The sequence below is a fragment of the Melanotaenia boesemani genome, chromosome 10 (assembly GCF_017639745.1).
Source record: "Melanotaenia boesemani isolate fMelBoe1 chromosome 10, fMelBoe1.pri, whole genome shotgun sequence".
NCBI classification, from domain to species: domain Eukaryota; kingdom Metazoa; phylum Chordata; class Actinopteri; order Atheriniformes; family Melanotaeniidae; genus Melanotaenia; species Melanotaenia boesemani.
In genome coordinates, this window is record NC_055691.1 from 16,340,524 (window position 1) to 16,362,896 (window position 22,373).

The 22,373-nt window shown below is 38.6% G+C and overlaps 1 protein-coding gene across 1 annotated transcript in view; it reads left to right on the top strand.

The window, feature by feature from the left end:
* Nucleotides 1–18,064, top strand: part of LOC121646901 (alpha-1,3-mannosyl-glycoprotein 4-beta-N-acetylglucosaminyltransferase C-like) — a 30,083-nt gene extending 12,019 nt beyond the window's left edge. Inside the window, exons 2-4 of the mRNA XM_041995998.1 lie at nt 15,759–15,901; nt 16,000–16,147; nt 16,224–18,064. Coding sequence (XP_041851932.1) covers nt 15,776–15,901; nt 16,000–16,147; nt 16,224–17,392 — 1,443 coding nt within the window. The 5' untranslated portion in view covers nt 15,759–15,775 and the 3' untranslated portion in view covers nt 17,393–18,064. The remainder of the gene's footprint in view (nt 1–15,758; nt 15,902–15,999; nt 16,148–16,223) is intronic.
* The last annotated feature ends 4,309 nt before the right edge of the window (nt 18,065–22,373 follow it).

Here is a 22,373-nt window from a genome sequence, read left to right on the forward strand (position 1 = left end):
TTGATTTATTATTACACTGCTCTACTGCAGTTGTACATGTATATCACTAGATGGCGCACTGCACTTGTAGTAGGATGGAAAAAAGTTACTTTCTCTAGTAACTAGTTACTTTGAAAGTAATGAGTAACCAAAGTAACTAAGTTACTGTTGGAAGGAGTAACTAGTAACTGTAACTAAGTTACTAATTTAAAGTAACTTGCCCAACACTGCTCATGACAGAAAACATTTTCCAGTGGCAGAACTTGTAAGAGTGACATAAGGCATGTAATATCTAAATGCATCAAATGACTATTTGTTCACTTCTAGGACCAGAAATTTAAGGTTCATTCTTGCTTTTATTTTATTATTATTATTTTTATTTTTTTTTTTAAGAAACAGTCGAAAAAAATCAGAGAATCAGTCAGTTCAAATTCTGGTTACATTTATTTGTATTGAAGGTGCTGGCAAGAAAGGCGCCTGGTGAGATGTAATTAACAAAGAGACACATATAACTTACTTCTGCCATTTTTTGCTGAAGAAAATTAACTTAATAAATTTAAAGGAGTTTATATTACATCCATATATTCCAAACTTTTGGTTGTTGATTTTGTCATTAATAAATAAAAGACAATTAAATTAATTTTAAAAAGTACAAACAAACAAAAAAACCTTTATACTAGAACTTTTTTGGTCACCTTGTTATTGTTAACCTTCTTAGTTTGTTTAAGGATGTATTAAAGTGGCTCTATTATGCTCATTTCGTGCTAATTTATTTTAATATGCATGTCTACAAGGGCATAAATCAAGCATTTTTTAAAAACCCCTTTTTTTATTTATATCCTCTCCGTAGGGCCTCAGATCAGCCTCTGCCAGAAACAAGCAGAATGAGCCCTGAGCCCCTCCTCCCCCTGATACAGCCTGCATCTGGTCAACTGCTGGGAGTGATTGTTAGGAAGGCGTACTGTTTTTGTCATAGAAACATTGGCAGAACAGTAATAATGCTATTTGCTAACACTTCCATACATTGTTACACTATTGTTAGCTGTATTTCTAGCCACTCCATATACATTTATTGTTTTACGTGGTTAATCAGCTGGGTGTTTTTACCCTGGTTATTACGTTTGCAGCATTTCCGTCTACGGTGTTGATTGCTAACTTTCTGGTCCTCATGGCATGTTACTTGCTGATAGCAATTAGGAAAAAGTAAGTGTAGGTTAATTACTTCAGTTTGATCATTGCTCATACCCTAACTATCAAAACAAAACAGACAACTTAAGCTGGATTTATACTCGCGCGGCATCTGCATAAGGTTACGCCATCACCGCCGTAAGCACCGCGTAGGTCCGCGGAGGCTCAACGCACACCTCTTTTAGATCTGACATGCACCTCTGCTGTGCAGATGCGGATTTACTCCCTTGTGATTGGTCAGTTTGGGATTAGGTGTTTCTGGATTTTTGGATCGGTGTGTTGAAGTTGTGTGGCAACAGCCTTTAAAATATATATATATATATATATATATATATATATACTGTCACAAGGACATGGGCGTGAGGACCCAAAAGCAGGCAGATGAGGTGGGAGGCTGACAGGTTCAAGTAAAAGTTTTAATAACCAAAACTAAACTCACAAAAACAAAAAGACTCTGGTGGGAAAACTCTGCCATGAAACTGACATGGCAAACGGAAAGCAATGAACTGGCAAGAAGGAACTGCAGTCAAATACACGGAAGGACAAACTAGACACAGGTGAAGTGAATGAGATAATCAGACCAGGTGCACTAATGAGCGGAAACCAAAAAACACAGAACATGACACTAAACATCAAAAACGTAAACCAAAAACACAACAAAATCCCACAACGCGACATAACATAAAAGTAAATCAAGGAAGAAAGCGATGAACCATTTCAAAAATCCTAAGGATCAAGTTGATGAGAGGCTGATCAAATTATTTCTGCGCCTCCATAAGTTCATGAAGACACTGCATCATGTTGGACGCTTTTGTTGTTTTAAAACACGAAAAAAACCTACCAGAACTGAAGTGAACCATCAAAAGAACCCCATCCTGTTTAGTTTACCTGCCGATACCACCTCTACTGCCACCTTAACATCAGGAAGAGACACTGCAACATGACACCAAAACAATGCATACTCCTATGCTCAAGTGCGAGAGCACACTCACACAGTTACGCACTTCCGCAGACGCTGTGCGAGTATAAATCCAGCTTTATTCGTTTTTACTTACAGGTTGTGGCTCAGGATTGGATCCTTGATTGTAGGAACAGACCCTGCTTTTAGCTTACGCCTAGTCGCAAATCCCTCGTTGTACCGGCCTTTATTCATCCAGCAGTCTTCGGTGAAGTGCCACTCATAAATACAAATATTGGTGCAACTCTGTGGCTTGCTCCCAAATACAAACTCAATCTATTGCTGTCTAATCACTGTTTCCTTTGGTAATTTGAACAAATTTTGCTTTCCCTCACAGCCAAAGAAGCATTTCTTGTGTGACATGTTTACACTGAAAATGTTGCGGTGTCCACCACAGTGTCTTCCTGCATTACACTGAGCAGAGAAGGTGGGCTTTCCTATCTTCTTGTGGAGAAGATGACCAATAACTGAGTCAACCCCTCCCCTAGTTTCATTGCTCTGTAAGTGAGATGACCCAATACTAACAAGTGTACAAAGCACCCAGTGAGTGTATTTTGCAGCTGATTTTTGGTGGAAAAATATAAATTGACTTTATTTACACATCAGAGATTGGTTACAGGTCTCACACAGAAGGAGAAAGTGAAAAAAACATTGTGCTGACTGTTGAATAGTTAGAGAGGAGTGAGCTTAGGCTGCAGCTAATCTCTGCCTCAGGCTACGAGGAAGCACAACACGTGAAACAGAAAAAAAAACATCTCTTTTTCTGCTTTATTGATTATTATAATTTTCTATAGAGTGTTTTCTGCAAGTTTGACAGGAGAGTAATACATAATCAGTGCAAAATGCTTCTGCATCTCCAACATTGATTTGGCTTATCTGTGCTGGCTTTTTTTCTAACCAGCTCTTTACTCAAAGTCTTAACCAAGCTCAAACGCTACAGCCTCTTGGAGCCATTTTTGCTTCAATCCAAATCAGCTGTAAGATATATTACATTAGTCCCAGAAAGCTATTCAGATGGCCATTGATCAAAATAATCAGATCTCTGTAATCGGTTATCACAGTTCCTGCAACGAACTGCACAGTATTGGAGATTAAAGCAGGGCTTTAATCCCCAAGCAGATATAATTCTCCACTTCTGAAGCTTGGCACTTGTGCGCAACGGGACTGCTGTACATGTAAATTGCATCTGGAGTGTGTTTACCTTTCAGGTCAAAGACGAACATGAAAGGCTTCTGTGGTCCCACTAGTGGTGACTGTAATGAGGAAGGGCTCTCCTCAGCAGTCAGTGCTTTGACCCACATTAGCTCTCTGCTCGAGGCCCATCAATGCAGTGCATAGAGAATAATAGCTGGATATAGCGTATGAGACACACATTGTGCGATGGATTATAGTCAGAGTTTCACAAGAATGCGTAGAGTTCATAAACTAGAGGGGATTCTTTTTAAAGCCATTAGCAGCCGTTGGCACAGATTCCCGAGTGCATCTCAGTGCTGTGATGATGTGCTCTGAAACAGAGGTAGAATAATTGAACTGCAGAGGCAGCGCCATCGTTATTGTTCAGGCTGCAGTGGACTTTGAACTGTGAGGAAATTTGACGGAACATCACTAAGCCAGTCTGCTTCATTTTATTCAAGGCGACATGTAAAGATCTATTTTAGGCTGTATGCATAGGATTAAAAGATGAAACGGCAGCTACATGGATAAAGTGGGACTCACATAAAATTGTAAAAGAGAAGCTGGTAGGCTCTTCAGTGTGCCGTAAAGTTTAATCTATTTTCAAAGGAAAATATCAGAGTGCTGCACTGGACCTTGAGTTGTTGTTTACTTTAGTCAAAATTATTGGATTTTATGTTAAAGAGACCAACAGCTATATCATTGTTAACATCTGGACTAGGCTTTAAATGAACAAAACAACAACTAATTTCACAAACATAATGAGACAAACTAATGTGTCAATAAAAAGGCTGTTTTATTGACATGTTATCATCACTTCATTATAACTTTGTAAATATTTAGCAAATGCACGCTAACTGCTAACTGGTTCATATGGATCAGACTTACTGGGTTTAATGGGTCTCTTTACTCAGAAATTAACCTCAGTGTTGTTAAAGCAGTGCAACTTCCCACAGTTTCTACCATCATCATCATTATCGCTACAGCAGCTGATGAAGGTCTTGCTACAGTTGAATTGTCAGTTATTAGTAGAAATTTGACAGCGTTGGTTTTTCCATCTTCTGTTGTCCAGTTTTGGTGACTCGTTGTGCATTGTGTCCTCATTTTCCTGTCCTTAGAGGACAGATGTGACAAATGGAGTGGTGTTCTGCTAAGCTAGCCCACCTGCTTCAAGGTTGGACGTGTTGAGTGTTTAGAGGTGGTATTCTGTATACCTTGGTTAGAACCAGTGATTATTTGTATTCCCATTGCTTTCTATCATGTCCAACCAGCCTGTCAATTCTGACCTGACCTCTGACAGCAGCAGGGCATTTAGGTCCAACTGCTGCTCATTGGATATTTTTTCTTTTTCAGACCATTCTCTGTAAAACCTAGAGAGGGTTGTGTGTGGAAATCACAGTAGATCAGTAGTTTCAAAGCCACTTCAGTCTTTGAACATAGCATAGTTGGTTACTCCGCAGCCCACAGATGATGAGTGTGACCGACTGCTGACGAGCACAGCCGACTGCTGACAGCAGAGCCTGCTGATTGCTAACGGCCGATTCACATGTGTGCCATCTACCCCAAGGTTCCTTGCATCTGTATTCTTGTGATTTTTCTCCATTATGTTGCATTTTCCATTTCTTGACTACATATTAATTTAATATACTTAAAATAATGGGATTATTATTATATTTGTTTGTTTGTTTTCCTCTTGAATGCCTACTCGTTTAGTTTATGTAACCAATTAATGTGTGGTCCATACTTTCTTATCACCTTTTTATTTGTAGAAACTGGACCCTCTATTATAAGTAGCTTCCTTGGGTGATCCATTCACACTCATACCACTGTAAAAATACATTCTCTAATTGTTGTATTTCTGTGTGTGTGTCTATACATATATATATGTATATATATATATATATATATATATATATATATATATATATATATATATATTTATGACTACCAGTAGTATAAATTTGTCCTCTGTGGAGGACATTTGTAAACCTGAATATCTCCATCCCCCTGCAAGCTATTAAACCCACTCATTTTGTTCTCTAAAAAGGACATCCAGGGCTTTTGAATGGTACCACATTTATAGGGGTGGGGCTTTGGGAACATCCTGTTTTTCTTCAAGGAAAATGGCGTTCATTACCACGATCACATTTCATAAGAAGAGGAAAAGTAAGTGCATAACTTCTTTTTGTGCAAATGTAGTCCTGAAGTATTATTGTAATATTTCTTTATGATATCTCTTGAGAACACATTAAACCATTTTCTAAATGAATGTAACAACATTTTACCACAACATTTAAGAGTTTGAGAATTGTCTTCTGTAGTGGACATTTGTAGCTATTTCCTGAATTTTGTTCTGTATTTTTCAATTAAGAAGAACAAGTTTCATTGTCAGAGTTTTCTCATTACCCTTCAAACAGTCGGGGGAATAAAAAAAAAATATTGATTAAACAATTTTTTTTTCTGGTAGTCAGGAAGATATATATATATATATATATATATATATATATATATATATACATATATATATATATGGATGTGTTGCTGCTTCCAAGGTAATGACACGGCTTATTTTACTGTATAAAATATTTGGTGCGTCCTGCTGGACCAAACCTCCACAGGTAGGTTGCAGTATGATAAAGTCTGGGAACCCCTCCTCAAGTTGGAAATCACAATCAGTCCTAAATCGCATCAGGTGAAGTTGCTGTTTACCACTTATTCTTTTAACTTTAGTAGTATATTGGTCTTGGTGTATTATAAGTACTACAATGAACTGCCATCTAAATTGCTGACAAATTAATTATTTATCTCAAGATAATACCATAATTAATTAAAGGAGTCCTGTTTTGACTGTTGTATTGAACCATTTGATGAGAGTAGAGAAGAGAAAAAGACTGGACTAGTGGTGTGTAGTTTTATGTGAATGTTGGTCTAGAACAGGGCTACTCAATTGGGTCCTACGAGGGCCGCAATCCAGCAGGTTTTCCATGTATCCCTGCACCAACACACCTGAGTCAAATTAGGTGGCTCTAACAGCCAATCAGGTTCTACACAATGACTCATTAATTTGACTCAGGTGTGTTGGTGCAGGGATGCATGGAAAACCTGCTGGATTGCGGCCCTCGTAGGACCCAATTGAGTAGCCCTGGTCTAGAATAATGAGCTCTGGCGATGACTAAGTCTATATGTGTGTGTACATACACTTGCACTAGTGTGAGCATATGCATGCAGTATATGAGTTGGGGTAACCTGAGTGAGTTTATGACTCCCAACCTCACTTTGTGTACCAGTGCAGTGTACACTGCAGTGTGCAGTATCTCTCTACTTTCTACATTACAGTTCAAATGAGACCTTTTTTTTAAGCTGTCAGTCTTCACTTTAGGGTGGATTGCTAAAATGTCCACAGTACACCCCTTTACAGTCACGTTACCTCGATGCCTACGTTTCTTTGCAGAGGCGTACATTAAGTTTTAGTTGCACTTCATAAAAGACAGCATGAACCAAAAGTGGGAAAGAAGCTATGGAAGTGCATTTGTATCTGCTCATGAAACTGCAGTAATTATAGAGAAGTGGGTTTATAACCGCTTCCCAGAGATGTGCATCCTGAATTTAAGGGTAGTATTCAAAGCTGCCTTAAAAAAAACATTTCTTGCAGAGCCTTTACATGTCATTACCTACTTCAAATCATCTGTATTCGCTGATTCATTAATATAAGTCAGCTGTCATATAAACAGTATAAATCCCTGTGGAGTCATTCAGAACTCTGTCTCTGCTACAACAAGCATCCCATCCATCATTTCTTTCTAAATTTATTCAGGGAAGGGTTCTGCTGAGCAGGAAGGTTGTGTTTCAGTGCATCATACAGTTACTTGCATTCCCACACGGGTGCCTCCTACTACAATCAGTCTCCTGCTGGTGGAGACATTGCTGATACTAATGCAAATGGGGATTAAGTGTCTTGCTAAGGGGACACCTTGATGGACACTGTTGAATTTCAAGTATTATTCATTCATTTTTTACAAACACACTTTCATCACATTCCAGTTATTAAATCTTCATCCCTCCACCCAAAAGCTTGTCCCCTCTAAGTGTCCAATGCAGTGTACTGTATCTCTCTACTTTCCAAATTACAGCTGTCGGTCTTCTCTGTGGAACAGGTTACTAATATAAAGTGACAGGGAGCTAGAAAAGCTTATAAATGAGTCACAAGTCCTTGAAAAGTTGTTCAACTTCTACAGAAAAGCGATATAAGGGAAACTGGGATGCACCACCCTATCTGCCAGGTGATTAACGCTTTCCATCAGAAATATGAATTAAATGTGTCTTCTAAGCCCAAAATTATACTTACCACAACCACAGCTTGTCATAAAAACTTATTATTTATGAAACTGGATCCCATGTGCAATCAGAGCAAAGATTCAGGCAGGTATAGTGTACATGCATGAAATAACAACAGGCTGTCAAAGTGTCCTTGAACAACTGTGTTGAGGGGTTAGATGTCACAAAGTCAGAATAAATGATTCATCGAAAGGTGGTGGAGAATGACAAAGCTAAGATATAAGAGATTTTCAGATACAGAGTGATGAACTGGAGATAGCGAAACATCAACAACTTTTAGAGGGAAGCTGTTTGGAAGCATGAAGGAACTGGGACCCCAGTTTTACAAACAACATGGCTTCAATGATCCACGCAGTGCACTCTGGGTACTGTCATTTTTCCTTTAGTCCTACTGCTAAACTAACGTGATAAATCAACATACGAAATCTCCAAAACAAAAAACTGAGAGTGGCAGACAGAAACAGCCTAAATAGTCTTGCCAAAGTAGCTAGTATGACATCTGGAAGGATTCAAAAGCATAATCTGACCTATACAGCAGACAGGTACTCAGCAAAGCTTCTGCCATCTTGGAGGGTCACAACAATGCCCTCCAGTCAGAATTTGTATTGCTACCTTCTGGTGGTTGGATGAAGATGCCTGTTATCAGGACAAATACATTTTAGTTTTCTTTCCTTCCCTCCATTAAAATGTTGAATGGCAAGTAGTTTATTAAATTTGTCATTGTAGTTTTAATTTGATTGCTATCATGAGCTGTTAGCCCATTGATTAGCCCATAAATTATTTGGCATATTGGTGTTACACACCACTTTTAGTGGTTTTACACTAAAAGTGGAGCACAAGACTTTAAAAACCTCCTCTGTTCCAACAGCGTGGACTCACAAAAGAGGGTACAACCACAAACAGTTAAAGATGAACAAGTCCTTCTGTTTGCTAAGTAAATAGCATTTTACTATGTGATGTGATGTAAATTTCAAAGCAAAGCAAAGCAAAAGTTTTTCAGTCTAGACCTGCTAATCCCCCTACTTCACTTTAATCACTGAAGAAAAATTTACATTACTGATATGAGTATTTGTGCACATATTATATTATCTATCTAAGTCGTTTTAAAAAAAAAAATTTCATTTACTTTTTCAACTCGTTGGGAACAAACACTAAATTATAAATGATTTTTATAAATATTGATGAGAACTATAAGAAAATCTACATAGAGTGTGAGTTAATATGCAGCTGGGGCAGTAATATCTTCTAAGCACATAAATGCACTACAGTTACTCAGAAATGTGGCACACTGCCACCAAAATATGATAGTATAGAGGTATGTTCTCATGGTATGTTATTAGAAGCCACTTTTAGAACCACTTTTAAAAGGTAAGAAAATCTTGTGTTTTCAGATTGTATTCTATCTCGCCTAGTCATATTTTACTGTTATTTTATGTCTTGTTTTCTTATGTGTTGTGTTTGTATAATACTAGTCAACAGGCAGTGTATATATTCCTGTGGGGATCCAACTTTTTTGCTCTATAATTGCTCTAACCTTTGTTGTAGGGTTTAAAGTAACCACATAAGGCTAACAACTGCTAGCTTACTAGCTTCACAAAAACTGATTTTTTACCTTTTGAACACATTTTCTTGTTAACTTTATTTGGCACTGAAATGATGGGAAGTTGTAAAAAGCAAAGTGGTTTAGATACATTTTAAAATCTTTCAGGATAGGGTTGCAGTCAACGCAAACAAATATTGAATAACACTTCCTGGATTGGGTTTATGTAATAATATTACTTGATTAGAGTTAGAAATCAAAATTAATGGATAGGGTTTGAAAGGAATCAAAGGTAGGGCTAAAATACATTATTTTACATTATTTCCCACTTGGTTACATGTAAACATGTTATAATGTTTATGTTTAGGCAATGACATCACTTAACTGCTTGGTTAGGATTAGGGCCCATATGTCTGTGTCAAACGTTGTCAAACATCACTGCATTGCATCCACTAGAGGGCAGTTCAGAGTTCATGAGAACATGCACCAATGTCATCAACACACAGAATTGTGGGAGTAATAGCCATTTTGGTGTACCCACGGTCAGTTTACATCAATTCGGCAGTAGCCCTCGTCTTATTAATCTACATCTTATTCAGAATTTCTTACAAGTATTTCGTTTTATCATTTTTTTCCTTGTTGTGTAGTCTGCCGCAGCGCACAAAAATTTAATTAACCAGACGATTTTCAGCCTCCATGTCTGTCTTGGTGTAGTACAGTAAATATGTTGAAACACATCCCAGAGAACACTGGACTTCTCCAAAAACTTTTCTAGGTGATGTAGTTTTGACTGACTGGATATAAGGGACTGTTTGGCTTTTATGTGACCAGAGTTAAAGATGGCTGCATTTACAATGTGTCAGCTAGGAAAAGGATGAAGAAAGAGCAAGTGAGGTGGTCGCCTACACCTGAGAATTCATGTAGAAAGGGTTAGTGGCTACAATAAGAACATGATTTTAAGGGCAGCAGTACCAATCTGGATGACACTCCCAACTGCCGATGAGAACGTTACTGTCCTTCACTAGAGGACATTTAGGACTATTTACTGTTTTCAGATGTTTCAGAGTAGATCTGACATCAGATCCAGTTAAGTTGTTTGTACATTTTATTGTATATGTAATAAATAAATGTACTTCCTCATATTTCTGACTGCTTTAATATTTTTACTGCTTCTTTTGCTTAACCAAGATGTATTAGATTAATTAATCCTTTATATTTATACATAAGTCTTTATCATTTATAATGTCCCAGGATATATTTATTCATCAGAGATGAATCCACACAGATGAACAGATAATTTGATTTCAAATTCAAAATATCAGAATAATAAATGTTTAATCAGCATATAAATGATCAGTATGATGGTGTGGTTGCAGCTGACAGTTTGTAGACTCACAGGTTGTAATCCATCCATCTGGCTCCATGTGCATTTAATGATTGGTAGTTTTTAGATTTATGACAGCTGCAACCCAAATGGCAAGCAGTGGACCTCAGTTTGGGGCACCCAAAACTGATTTAGGCTTTTCTTAACCTTTTAAAACCTAATCAAATTTATTTGATACATGTAGACTGTATACGTATATATATATATAAATATATATATATATATATATATATATATATATATATATATATATATATATGTACAGTATGAAATATAGAATTTTAAAGCACATCAATTCATTCGTTCGTTCATTTATTTATTCATTCGGGTTGCATTGAAGCTGTAGCCTATCACAGCAATTAGCAGGTGAGAAGCAGGTGAAAAGCAGGTACTCGCTGTACAGGTTGCCACTCCATCTCAGGGCCAACACAGAGACAAACAATCAAGTTATTACTTAAGCCATGTTAAAAATTCCAATTTGGAAAAGCTGATTTTGAGAATGTAAGGGCTTTGCCACAGTTGTGAACATAATCCACCAAAGCCACTTTATCCTCCTTCTTTACGAAGATTCTGACAGATTTCCAACCTTACATTTAGAGGATGGCCACAGGTTTTCCCATTTGATATATCACATAATTAATCACTCCATTGTCGGGGGGTTGTGAATTTTAACGTATATTATGTTGGGGATTGTGACTCAAAAAGTTGGAGAACCACTGATTTAATGGATGTTTAGAGCTACAGCTTTGTCATTCCAAAGGGATATTTACATTGATCCTAAAAGTGCCATCCATCCATTTTCTACACTGCTTAGTCCACTTCAGGGTTGCAGGGTTCCAGGGAAGCTGGGGTCTATTCCAGCAATTACCAAGTGAGAGGCAGGGTAAACCCTGGACAGGTCCACCCTGAAAGTGTTTGCTTTTATTTTTAAGGGAGGGTCCTTAAGCATTTTTCATTTGTCTTCATCATTCATCTTCATTTATTCTTCACCAGTATTACATATACTGATATTCATACATCTTTACAAATCTTGCAAGTGTTCCCTTTACTAGAACTCCAAATGTAGTTGATTAGACTTTGCTGTTGCAGAAATGTACTCATTTTAATATGGGTATGCAATTTTCTAGCAGAGACCTAAACAAACTCACAGGAGTCAAAGGGTTTACAACATTTACGCCATGTCACTTATCTAACTTTGCAACTTACCTGGTGAGGATCCCAGTCTGCACAAAATGGACAAAATTCATGCAGGTATGAAAGAAACTTCCAGCTGAAATACCTTTTTTTTTTTTCTTTTTTTTTCCATTTCTGAATTTACAACCGAAACATTGACCTGTAAATCCAAACAGCCAGGCTTTTATAAATGCTAAGTACTGCTGCAATTTGCTGTTTTCAGTTAAGTTTATAAAATTAAACACAAGTAGGCAGGGAAACTCAGTTCCCCTGCCCCCCTGTCTCTCTCAGAGAGACTCTTGCTAATGTGCAGTACTGAAGAGAAGCCCTCCTAGGACATATTACAATTTTAAATTGGTATTCCCCTCTACCCCTTGTTATTTTAGCACCTCTAATCTAAAATGACTTGAGCTGTAGAAATAAGCTAGCAGGTCATACAGGCTGATATTTTGCTGACAGAAACGAAATAAATAATCAAAGAAATGTTGCAGCAGAGAAGCATTTTAAACTAAAGTAAACAAACCCAAAAAGTGTTGCTTATTTATTCACAAATGTACCTTCATTTCCATATAAATGTGTGTGACCTATAGGAGGTTTGATGTTGTTCAGATTCACTGAGAGAAAAGGAACAGAAATCTCATTTCTTAGCACATTTTTATTTTCTCATGGAAGGCCTGCAGCCATTCTCACACCTTGTTAGGTATCCCTTGCGTCTTACAATATCTGATTACGCAGGCTGCTACCTCAAATAATGGTGTGTGATGTGTGTGTGGGTGGGTGGTTTTTGCATAGACTTTCATAATATTGACTTATGACAGCTGTCATTGTGTTTCCACTTACTCTTGCTGCTGCATCTCTCAGGTGCCGCTGTGGTGCCTTTTCATGACAGAAACTCAAACTGGTTTACTGTTCTAGCAGATGGCAGATGGTTTTCTGTCTAAAATGGAACCCAAATGATGAGCAACACAATGAATAATAAGTTGTTTATTTAGTCAGTGGGCTCAGCAGCAGGTCTTTGCAGAAATTGTCCCCGTCACCAGGGAGCTTCCCACATCGAATGATGCGTTTTTGTGTTTCAAAAAAATTTGAATTAGGGAGGGTGTCATGGGATCAGTGTTTCTTTTTGGATGAGATGCCAAACAAGACAGATTGTAGGCAAGTTTTGTTGTGGTTTTATAAAATGTATTTACAATATGAGCAAATATCACACTGGACAATGCTAACAGCAACTGTTTTCTATATGTCAGTGGTCACTGGTGGTAATGACTTCTGAAGCATCATGTGTGACTGTTGCACACAAACAGGATAGATGACTGAAGGATAGAATAACAGCCAAAAATCATCCATCACCTGGAGAAATTTTGATTAATCCAATTATGTGTCAGTCTCTGTACTGTTGGCCACATCTGTTCTGTTGAGTCATTCATCAGAACCTAATTAAAGATTAAGATGTGTCCAGTATTGTGATTGAAATTTGAGGGTTGCCACTGATTTTTGTTTTGATTGAAGCTGCACTATTTTTGAATAACAGTCGCTCAAATCCAAATGCAATCTAAGGGGATTCCTAGAAGAATAACAATGGGTGAATTATCCTGTGATTGTAGAGTTTCCTCAATTCTTGTGTGCCTATCAAGAGCTGGTTTTCCATTGTTGTTTTTGTTTTTTATTTGGAGGATGTTAATAAGAAAAAGGTGAATGGAAGCAGAAGATTATGTACATGCTTCTTGACTTGTTTCTTGACTGTTTCAAAGAAGACTTGATGCACTATAAGGGAGGAGGGAAATTACACTGCAAATTGCATCTGAGCTGGCAAAGTTCAAATAGCTGGCAAACAATATGCTCAGTTTTCCCAGAAATAAATATTATCCCAGAAAGAGAATAAGCGAAATTCCTATAGAACAGCCTTTTTTCTAATTCTTCTGGATAGCCAGTGCTATGGGGCCAGATTCATATGTCTGAATTTCAGATGTCAATAGACCAATGGCCTCCAGCTCTGGTCCTTTAGGGCCACTGTCCTGCAGATTTTAGATGTTTCCCTGTTTCAATATACTTGGATAAAATGAATTGGTCATTGTGCAAAACTTGACAGCTAGCAGTTGGACCCATTTTATTTTAATTAGGCGTGTTGCAGCAGGGAAACAACTAAAACTCGTGAGATAGTGGCCCTCAAGGACTGAAGTTTGAGATCCCTGCAACAGACCCTTTTCCACCACAGGAAATTCTTTCAATTTCTTGAGATTTAAAAAAAAAAACTTTGAGCATTTCCATCATAAGAGAAGGACCTAAAGACTTTAAAGATTCTCAAGAATTCTTGAGTATCAGTACTTGCAGTATTACGCACGTCTGTTCACCAAATGCTTAAGCCAGTATGTTAGTAGTGTGCAATACTACAAGATTGGGTAATGACCTGATACTACGAAAATAAGGGGCCAGTATTGTTGATACTGATACTTTTTAATAGGGCTATCAAAATTAATACATTAATGCAAAACAGATTAATCTGTGAAATTAATGCACTGATTTTTATTTTATTTATGTCTTTTTTATGCATTATTGCATAAATAACAAAGGTATTGCTCATGCCATATTAAAAATTCGAACTTAGCATCATCTCGGCAAGAGAGAATTTTAGATCTGTAGGTGCCGTGTCACAGCAGTGAACCAAATCCACCACTTTATCCTCACTATTTATGAAGATTCTCAGTTTTCAAGCTTTACATTTAGTAGATGACCACAAGTGACCCATTATGTGTATAAATATATATATATACATATATATATATATATATATATTCTTACCAGTTGGTGATGTGTGTGCTGCTCGCTCATAGAGGAGGGAGGAGGAGCAAAGTGGGATTTTCCGCACTGTGACGGAGAGGCGCTTCAGAAGAAGACAGCCCAGTCAATTCTTTGATGAGAGGTGGAGGCATATACTGTATAGAGGAGAGGAACTGAAACTAAAATATTGATGTTATTATACTTGTATCGATGGATATTATCGACATTTGTATCAATCTGCCCGCCACTACAGTATGTGGCTGCATGTTTATTTTACTGCTACAAACTTAACTCTGTGGTAAGAACCTTTGAAAAATAGAGCTATGAGAAGTGGATAGATGACGAGGTCCAGGCTCTTTAAGCAAACTTGTTGAGGAAGACATTCAGTGTGTGACTTTGAGTCGGCAGGGTCTGAAAGAATTGCCCATAAGCTGGCAGAGCTGAATGTAGGACACACACAGAAACAAATGTTTCTGTTTAAAACAGAACAAATAGTTCCAATGTCCAAAATCTGTGCTTTGGCCTTGGAAAAGGTTGTTTTTGTTTTATTATTTTGCAAGAGTAAAGGAATATTAGAAATACTTAAAAAGTGATCACATCCTTTTACAAAAAAGTGGTTTAAGCCTCTCAGTTGGGTGGAGGGGAATGACCTTAATCTCTTTAAATGCTTTCAGCATTCACCAAGAAGCAAAATGTCTGTTATTTTTATATTTCAACAAGATCTAATGACAGATTATGAAATGCTTTTGTGGGTCCATGAGATAAAACAGCCATTCCACAGTAAAAATGAAAAATTTGTGCAATTTTTCTCAGTTCTCTACTGTAATACTGCTCCCATCATGTTGCTAATGATGTTTCTACTCCTGCTGCAGCACAGTTATGTCATTACTTGTCATTCTTATCTAGAACAAAATGTCCATAATAGGGGGAAGAAGGGAAGGAGAACCTTAGAGTGAGAGATTGCTGGTTTAAATCCAGTCCAACTGAATATTACATTGAATCCATTGTATGGTATCAGTTCAGTATAAGTTCCTCTACAAAGTTTGACAGTCCTTTCAAAGCACAAATTTAATTTTCATTCTACAGCAGATGATGCATCTATTAACCCAAGCCTGCGTCTTTATTTTCATAAAAAAAAAATCATAACCCCAGGTTTCAAAATGTTGAGATAAAAACACTAAGTCATGTGTGCAAGTTTATAATCTGGCTTTGCTTTGATGACCAAATTTCTGCTCTTCCGTGATTTCCAGCAGTGAGAGTCGAGATCATGAGGTTGTGGAAGTCTGTGGACAAGATGAGGTGCTTCAGAAAACGATCCATGCTCCCAGTCCTTGCCTTCCTGGTTACCTCGCTGCTCTTTTTCAACCTGTACATGGATGATGGATATGTGCTTGTAAGTTTCTTCACACCAAAACAATTGAATAGTTTTTGGCTTTTTTAATTCTGCCTCAGTTAAGTGCTGTTATGCTGAAAACGTTTTCTTTATTTTAGGAGGCTGAAAAACGACAGCTGGGAGAATCGCTGATACATCCTCCAAACTCTGAGAGATATGTTCACACATTTAGAGACCTGTTCAATTTCTCTGGAAGCATCAATGTGACATATCGCTACCTTGCTGGAATTCCTTTGCCACGCAAAAGTAGGTATTTCCTACTAAAAACTTAACATACAACAGGATTATTTCTAGAAGTAATCGAAGTGACTTCTCTTCACAGAGTATCTCACCATTGGCTTGGCATCTGTCAAAAGGAAAAGAGGGAATTACCTCCTGGAGACGATCAAATCCATCTTCGATCAGTCCAGTTATGATGAACTAAAGGAGATTGTGGTGGTGGTCCATCTGGCAGACTTTGATCTGGTCTGGTGTGAGAACCTGGTCCAGGAAATTACCCGGAAGTTCGCTCACCACATCATAGCTGGAAGACTCCTGGTCATCCAGGCTCCAGAGGAGTACTATCCATCTCTGGACGGGCTGAAAAGGAACTACAATGACCCGGAGGATCGGGTCCGATTCCGCTCCAAGCAGAACGTGGACTACGCATTTCTCCTTAACTTCTGTACGAACCTCTCACACTTCTACGTGATGTTGGAAGATGATGTGCGCTGCTCCAGGAACTTCCTGACAGCACTGAAGAAAGTAATCACCTCTAGAGAAGGTTCCTACTGGGTGACTCTGGAGTTCTCTAAACTGGGCTACATCGGGAAGCTGTACCACTCCAGAGACCTGCCACGTCTGGCTCACTTCCTTCTCATGTTCTACCAGGAAATGCCCTGCGACTGGCTCCTCATCCACTTCAGGGGTCTGCTGGCCCAGAAGGACGTGATCCGCTTCAAACCCTCACTGTTCCAACACATGGGCTACTACTCCTCTTATAAAGGAGCAGAGAACAAGCTCAAGGATGATGATTTTGAGGAAGACTCCATAGACATTCCTGACAACCCTCCTGCCAGTCTTTACACAAACATCAACGTCTTTGAAAACTATGATGCCACCAAAGCTTATAGCAGCATAGTTGATGAGTATTTCTGGGGGAAACCTCCGTGTACTGGAGACTTCTTTATCATAATCTTTAACAGGTCAACAAAAATAAGCAGAATCAAAATTGTGACAGGTACAGAGGACCGACAAAATGACATTCTTCACCATGGAGCTCTGGAAGTGGGTCAGAAGTCCGTGGAAACCAAACAGGGACGTCAGTGTTCATCCTACATCACATTAGGGGAGTTTAAAGTTGGGAACATTGAGGTTAACAACGTGGACCACAAGATCGGCTTTGACATAGAGTGTGTAAGGATCGTTGTTACTGCTAATCAAAAAGAATGGCTCATCATAAGAACTATTAGTCTATGGACCACACAGCCTGTTATTCAATTAAACAAGTAAGACACCAAGTTTTTGACATCTTGAGTTCATGAAATGAGTCCATCTTGGACTTTTGCTGTTTTGTGATTTCAAATCAATCCATATTTTCTTGGGTTGTTAAGAGATCTGCTGTAAGTTTTCATTGTGATTTATTAAAATAACTGACGTGTACAAGGAGCCTTTTTACGTATGTTCATTTTCTGAAAGTCAATTTATAAAAATATATGTATGCTGGGCTGGTGTCTTCTTTCTTATCTCATATAATCTAACAGGGTGTTTTGCAAAACCCCTACTTCAAAACATCCATCTTCAATGGAATAAATGGGCTGCTTTTTGAGCTCAGATGCTTCTGTCCTGGTTTCAGAAGTTCTGAATCAGTGCCAATTACTGAAAAAGAGCATTTTTTTAAAGATCATTTTAGGAAATAATAAACCTATAATGAATTACTGCTACCGTCTGTGCAGGGTTTTAAATTTTTTAAACTATTTTGGGATCACCCCAGTGCTGTAAGTAGCTGTTTCTTACATCTATCCTCAATGAAATATAAAAGGTTAAATTCTAATGGCTCTGGGGGCTGTCTGAGTGATGCAGGTATTTGCACTGCTGGTGAGGGCAGGCGATGAGTGAGCCTGAAAAGCAGCCGATGATATAAAAACTATAGTCAGATCTTTGTTCCAGTCAAGTTCTTCACCGCTTTTGATAACAATAAGACATAGTCAACATTTCTTGATGAAAGTTAGATAAATCTGGGAACTGTTAAAGGCGATTTTGACCCACACAAAAAGAGAAATAGCAATAATTAGACCTGCTTCTAAAAGAGCAGTCATTAGGACACATCAGCTGTATTTACAAAGTTGCATTCTGTGGACTTCAATTGGACGTGAAGTTTAAGTTGTTTGGTGTTCTTTGCTGCCATCTGCTGGTAATTTTACAAATTGCACAGTTTATTATCAATCATCCATCGTCTTCACTCGCTTATTTCAAGGATGCTGGAGGCTGTAGCCTATCCCAGCGGTGACTTGGCATGGACAGAGGACCCTCATAGGGCCAACATAACAAACAACCACTCAAGAGTATTTACAAAAACAAGAATGTGAATGTAAGTGTGAGAGGAGTACCTGAGAGAAGCCACGCATCCATGGACAGAAAATTACCCCAGCCAAGGTTTGACCTAGAAACCTTCTTGCTGTGACTGTAACCACCCCACCACCGTGCAATTCTCCACTTCACCATAGGGTTTGTAATACGCATATTACAATTACTAAAAGTGGAAAAAAACATAACCCTTTCTAATTATTGTTTACTGAAAAAATAAACTCTCTTTAAATAATGCATATCCTTAATTGAAGTACTTGTTCTGTAAATGATGACTTTAAGATGTGAAACCAGCCTATTATGTATCCCTAATGTCTTTGAAATCAACATCATACAACGTTGAAATATCAATTTCTTTAATGTTTATATTATTATATTAATGAACTAATATTAATAGCAATATGACAAATAAATAAATAAGAAAACGATTAGATTTTCAAAAATGATTTAAAAAACAAGTGTTGGAGAAACAGACTAATGGTATAAGTAGTGCAGCTAGTGAGAACATGAACAACAACTGACCATTAAAGGGAATATTATTGATGATCTCATTGTTTACGGTTGTTTTTGGAGGGAGGGCTGCATGTGCGATGGTGGGACTGTTGCCCTACAGCAGGAAAGCTGCTGGTTTGAATCTTGGCTGAGGCCTTTTTGTGTAGAGCTTGCTTGCTCTTCTTACATGTGAGGGTTCTCTGCATGTATTCTGGTCCCTGCTAAAGTCCAAAAGCATTTATGTTGGTTCTGTAATGGTAGTGACTGTGCACATGCATGGCTGTTTCTCTTGTGGTGACCTGACAACTCCTAGCATGAATATAATGAATATAATAAAGAAAATGAATGAATAATTCTTAGTTCCTGTTACTACCTAAGCCTCACAGCAGCATTCGAATCCATCTCTCACAGTATACCAACCTCCCTTACCACCTGTCTACAAGAAATTCATTCTTGGTTTTTATCCAACTTCCTCAAACTCAACAGTTCTAAAACAGAAGTCCTCCTGGTAGGCACGCCCCACACTCTCTCCAAATCTAACAGTTTTCCCATCTCCATAAACAACTCAACTGTCCTTCTCTCCCCTCACGTAAAGAGTCTGGGTGTCGTCCTCGACAGCACACTTTCTTTACACTCCCACATTAACAGTATCACCCGGTCTGCATATTTTCACTTGAGAAACATTTCTCGTCTCCGGCCCTCTCTCACCCCCCACACCACTGCCATCCTCGTTCACAGCCTTGTTACCTCCCGGATTGACTACTGCAACTCACTTCTCTTTGGTCTCCCCAATAAATCCCTCCAGAAACTGCAGCTCCTCCAAAACTCTGCGGCATGCATCATTACACAGACCCCTACTACTCACCACATCACCCCATCTTACAACAACGTCACTGGCTCCCCATAAAACAAAGAATTAGCTTCAAAATTCTCCTCATTACATTCAAAGCATTCCACATATCTGGCCCCACCATATATATCTGATCTCCTGCACATTGCCACTCCAGTCCGTTCACTTCGCTCCTTCTCCTCTCTCCAGCTTCTTGTCCCCCGTCTGCCTCATCACTATGGGGAGCCGAGCATTCAGCCGCTCTTCTCCCCACCTCTGGAACTCTCTTCCCCCTGACATCCGTACCATAGACTCTCCTCCTCTCTTCAAATCACAACTCAAAACACATTTGTTCAGACAGTCCTATGCCATCTAGTCACTCACCATCTTTATGTTGTCCTCCATTCCGTTTTGTTTTGTTTTGTACTTCTTATTTTTTAACTATTTTAATGTTCTTTTGTACAGTGTCCTTGGGTGTTTTGAAAGGTGCTTTTAAATAAAATGTATTATTATTATTTTTTATTATTATTATTATTATTATTAATAATAATAAACATTTTTGTAGTTCAACAACCTTCATATTTCTTATCCTATGATCCTAATCAAGAGTGAATCAGTGTAGGGGAGAAATGATATCTGTGAAGACCAAGTCCCTTCTCGGCTGAGGTCAGACAGAGTTACAGGTGTCATCTGTGACACACTTTTCTGTATGAGTCTCCTTCAGGTGCCAGTAAATAACAGATGGCGGGACCACTGAGAGAGTCAAGGCCAAAATGAATTTTTCAGGTGAAAAACAAGATCCTCATCACAGACCCATGTTCGTCCCACTTCTATGCTACGCTGGATGAGAAGGCTTTTACTTGCAGTCGGTCAAAAAAGTATTTAGTCAGCCAACAAAAGTTCTCCCACTTAAAAAGATGAGAGAGGCCTGTAATTTTCATTATATGTATACCTCAATGAGAGACAAAATGAGAGAAAAAAATAAATCCAGAAAATCATATTGTCTGATTTCTAATGAATTAATTGGTAAATTCCTTGGTAAAATAAATATTTGTTCAATAACAAAAGTTCATCTCAGTACTTTGTTATATACCTTTTGTTGGCAATGACAGAGGTCAAACGTTTTCTGTAAGTCTTCACAAGGTTTTCATACACTGTTGCTGGTATTTTGGCCCATTCCTCCATGCAGGTCTCCTCTAGAGCAGTCATGTTTTGGGGCTGTTGCTGGGCAACACAGACTTTCAACTCCCTCCAAAGATTTTCTATGGGGTTGAGATCTGGAGACTGGCTAGGCCACTCCAGGACCTTGAAATGCTTCTTACAAAGCCACTCCTTCGCTGCGTGTGTTTGGGATCATTGTCATGCTGAAAGACCCAGCCACGTTTCGTCTTAAATGCCCTTGCTGATGGAAGGAGGTTTTCACTGAAAATTTCACGATACATGGCCCCATTCATTCTTTCCTTTACACGGATCAGTCGTCCCGGCCCCTTTGCAGAAAAACAGCCCGAAAGCATGATGCTTCCACCCCCATGCTTCACAGTAGGTAGGTGTGGGGTTCTTTAGATGCAACTCAGTATTCTTTCTCCTCCAAAGACAACAGGTTGAGTTTTTACCGAAAAGTTATATCTTGGTTTCATCTGACCATATGACATTCTCCCAATCCTCTTCTGGATCATCCAAATGCTCACTAGCAAACTTTAGACGGTCCTGGACATGTACTGGCATAAGCACGGGGACACGTCTGGCACTGCAGGATTTGAGTCCCTAGCAGCTAAGTGTGTTATTGATGGTAGCCTTTGTTACTTTGGTCCCACCTCTCTTCAGGTCATTCACTAGGTCCCCCCGTGTGGTTCTGGGATTTTGGCTTACCGTTCCCATGATCATTTTGACCCCACGGGGTGAGATCTTGCATGGAACCCCAGATTGAGGGAGATTATCAGTGGTGTTGTATGTCTTCCATTTTCTAATAATTGCTCCAACAGTTGATTCACAAAGCTGCTTATCTATTGCAGATTCAGTCTTCCCAGCCTGGTGCAGGTCTCCGATTTTGTTTCTGGCATCTTTTGACAGTTCTTTGGTCTTGGTCATAGTGGAGTTTGGAGTCTGACAGTTTGAGGTTGTGGACAGGTGTCTTTTATACTGATAACGAGTTCAAACAGGTGCCATTAATGTAATGAGTGGGGGACAGAGAAGCCTCTTAAAGAAGAAGTTACAGGTCTGTGAGATTTGGATTTTTTTTTTCTCATTTTGTCTCTCATAGTTGAGGTATACCTACGATGACAAGTACAGGCCTCTCTCATCTTTTCTCATCTCATCTAATTAGAAGAAGAAGAATGGGGATGGGGGGGGGGGGGGGGGGGGGGGGGGGTGGGCACATTACATATGTATGCACATTATACACATACTTAATCAAGGGTCAGATATTCACATTCAGTTTGTCTAAAACAGGTTTGTATTTGTTTTTTTATTTTTGTTTTTTTAATAACATTTTCATTTTTAAGTGTTTTTATCGTGGTGCTGTACTGTACAAGTTCTTTTGTGTAGAAGCAGTTCATGTTTGGTTTGGAGTCTGTCCATTAAGTTTTA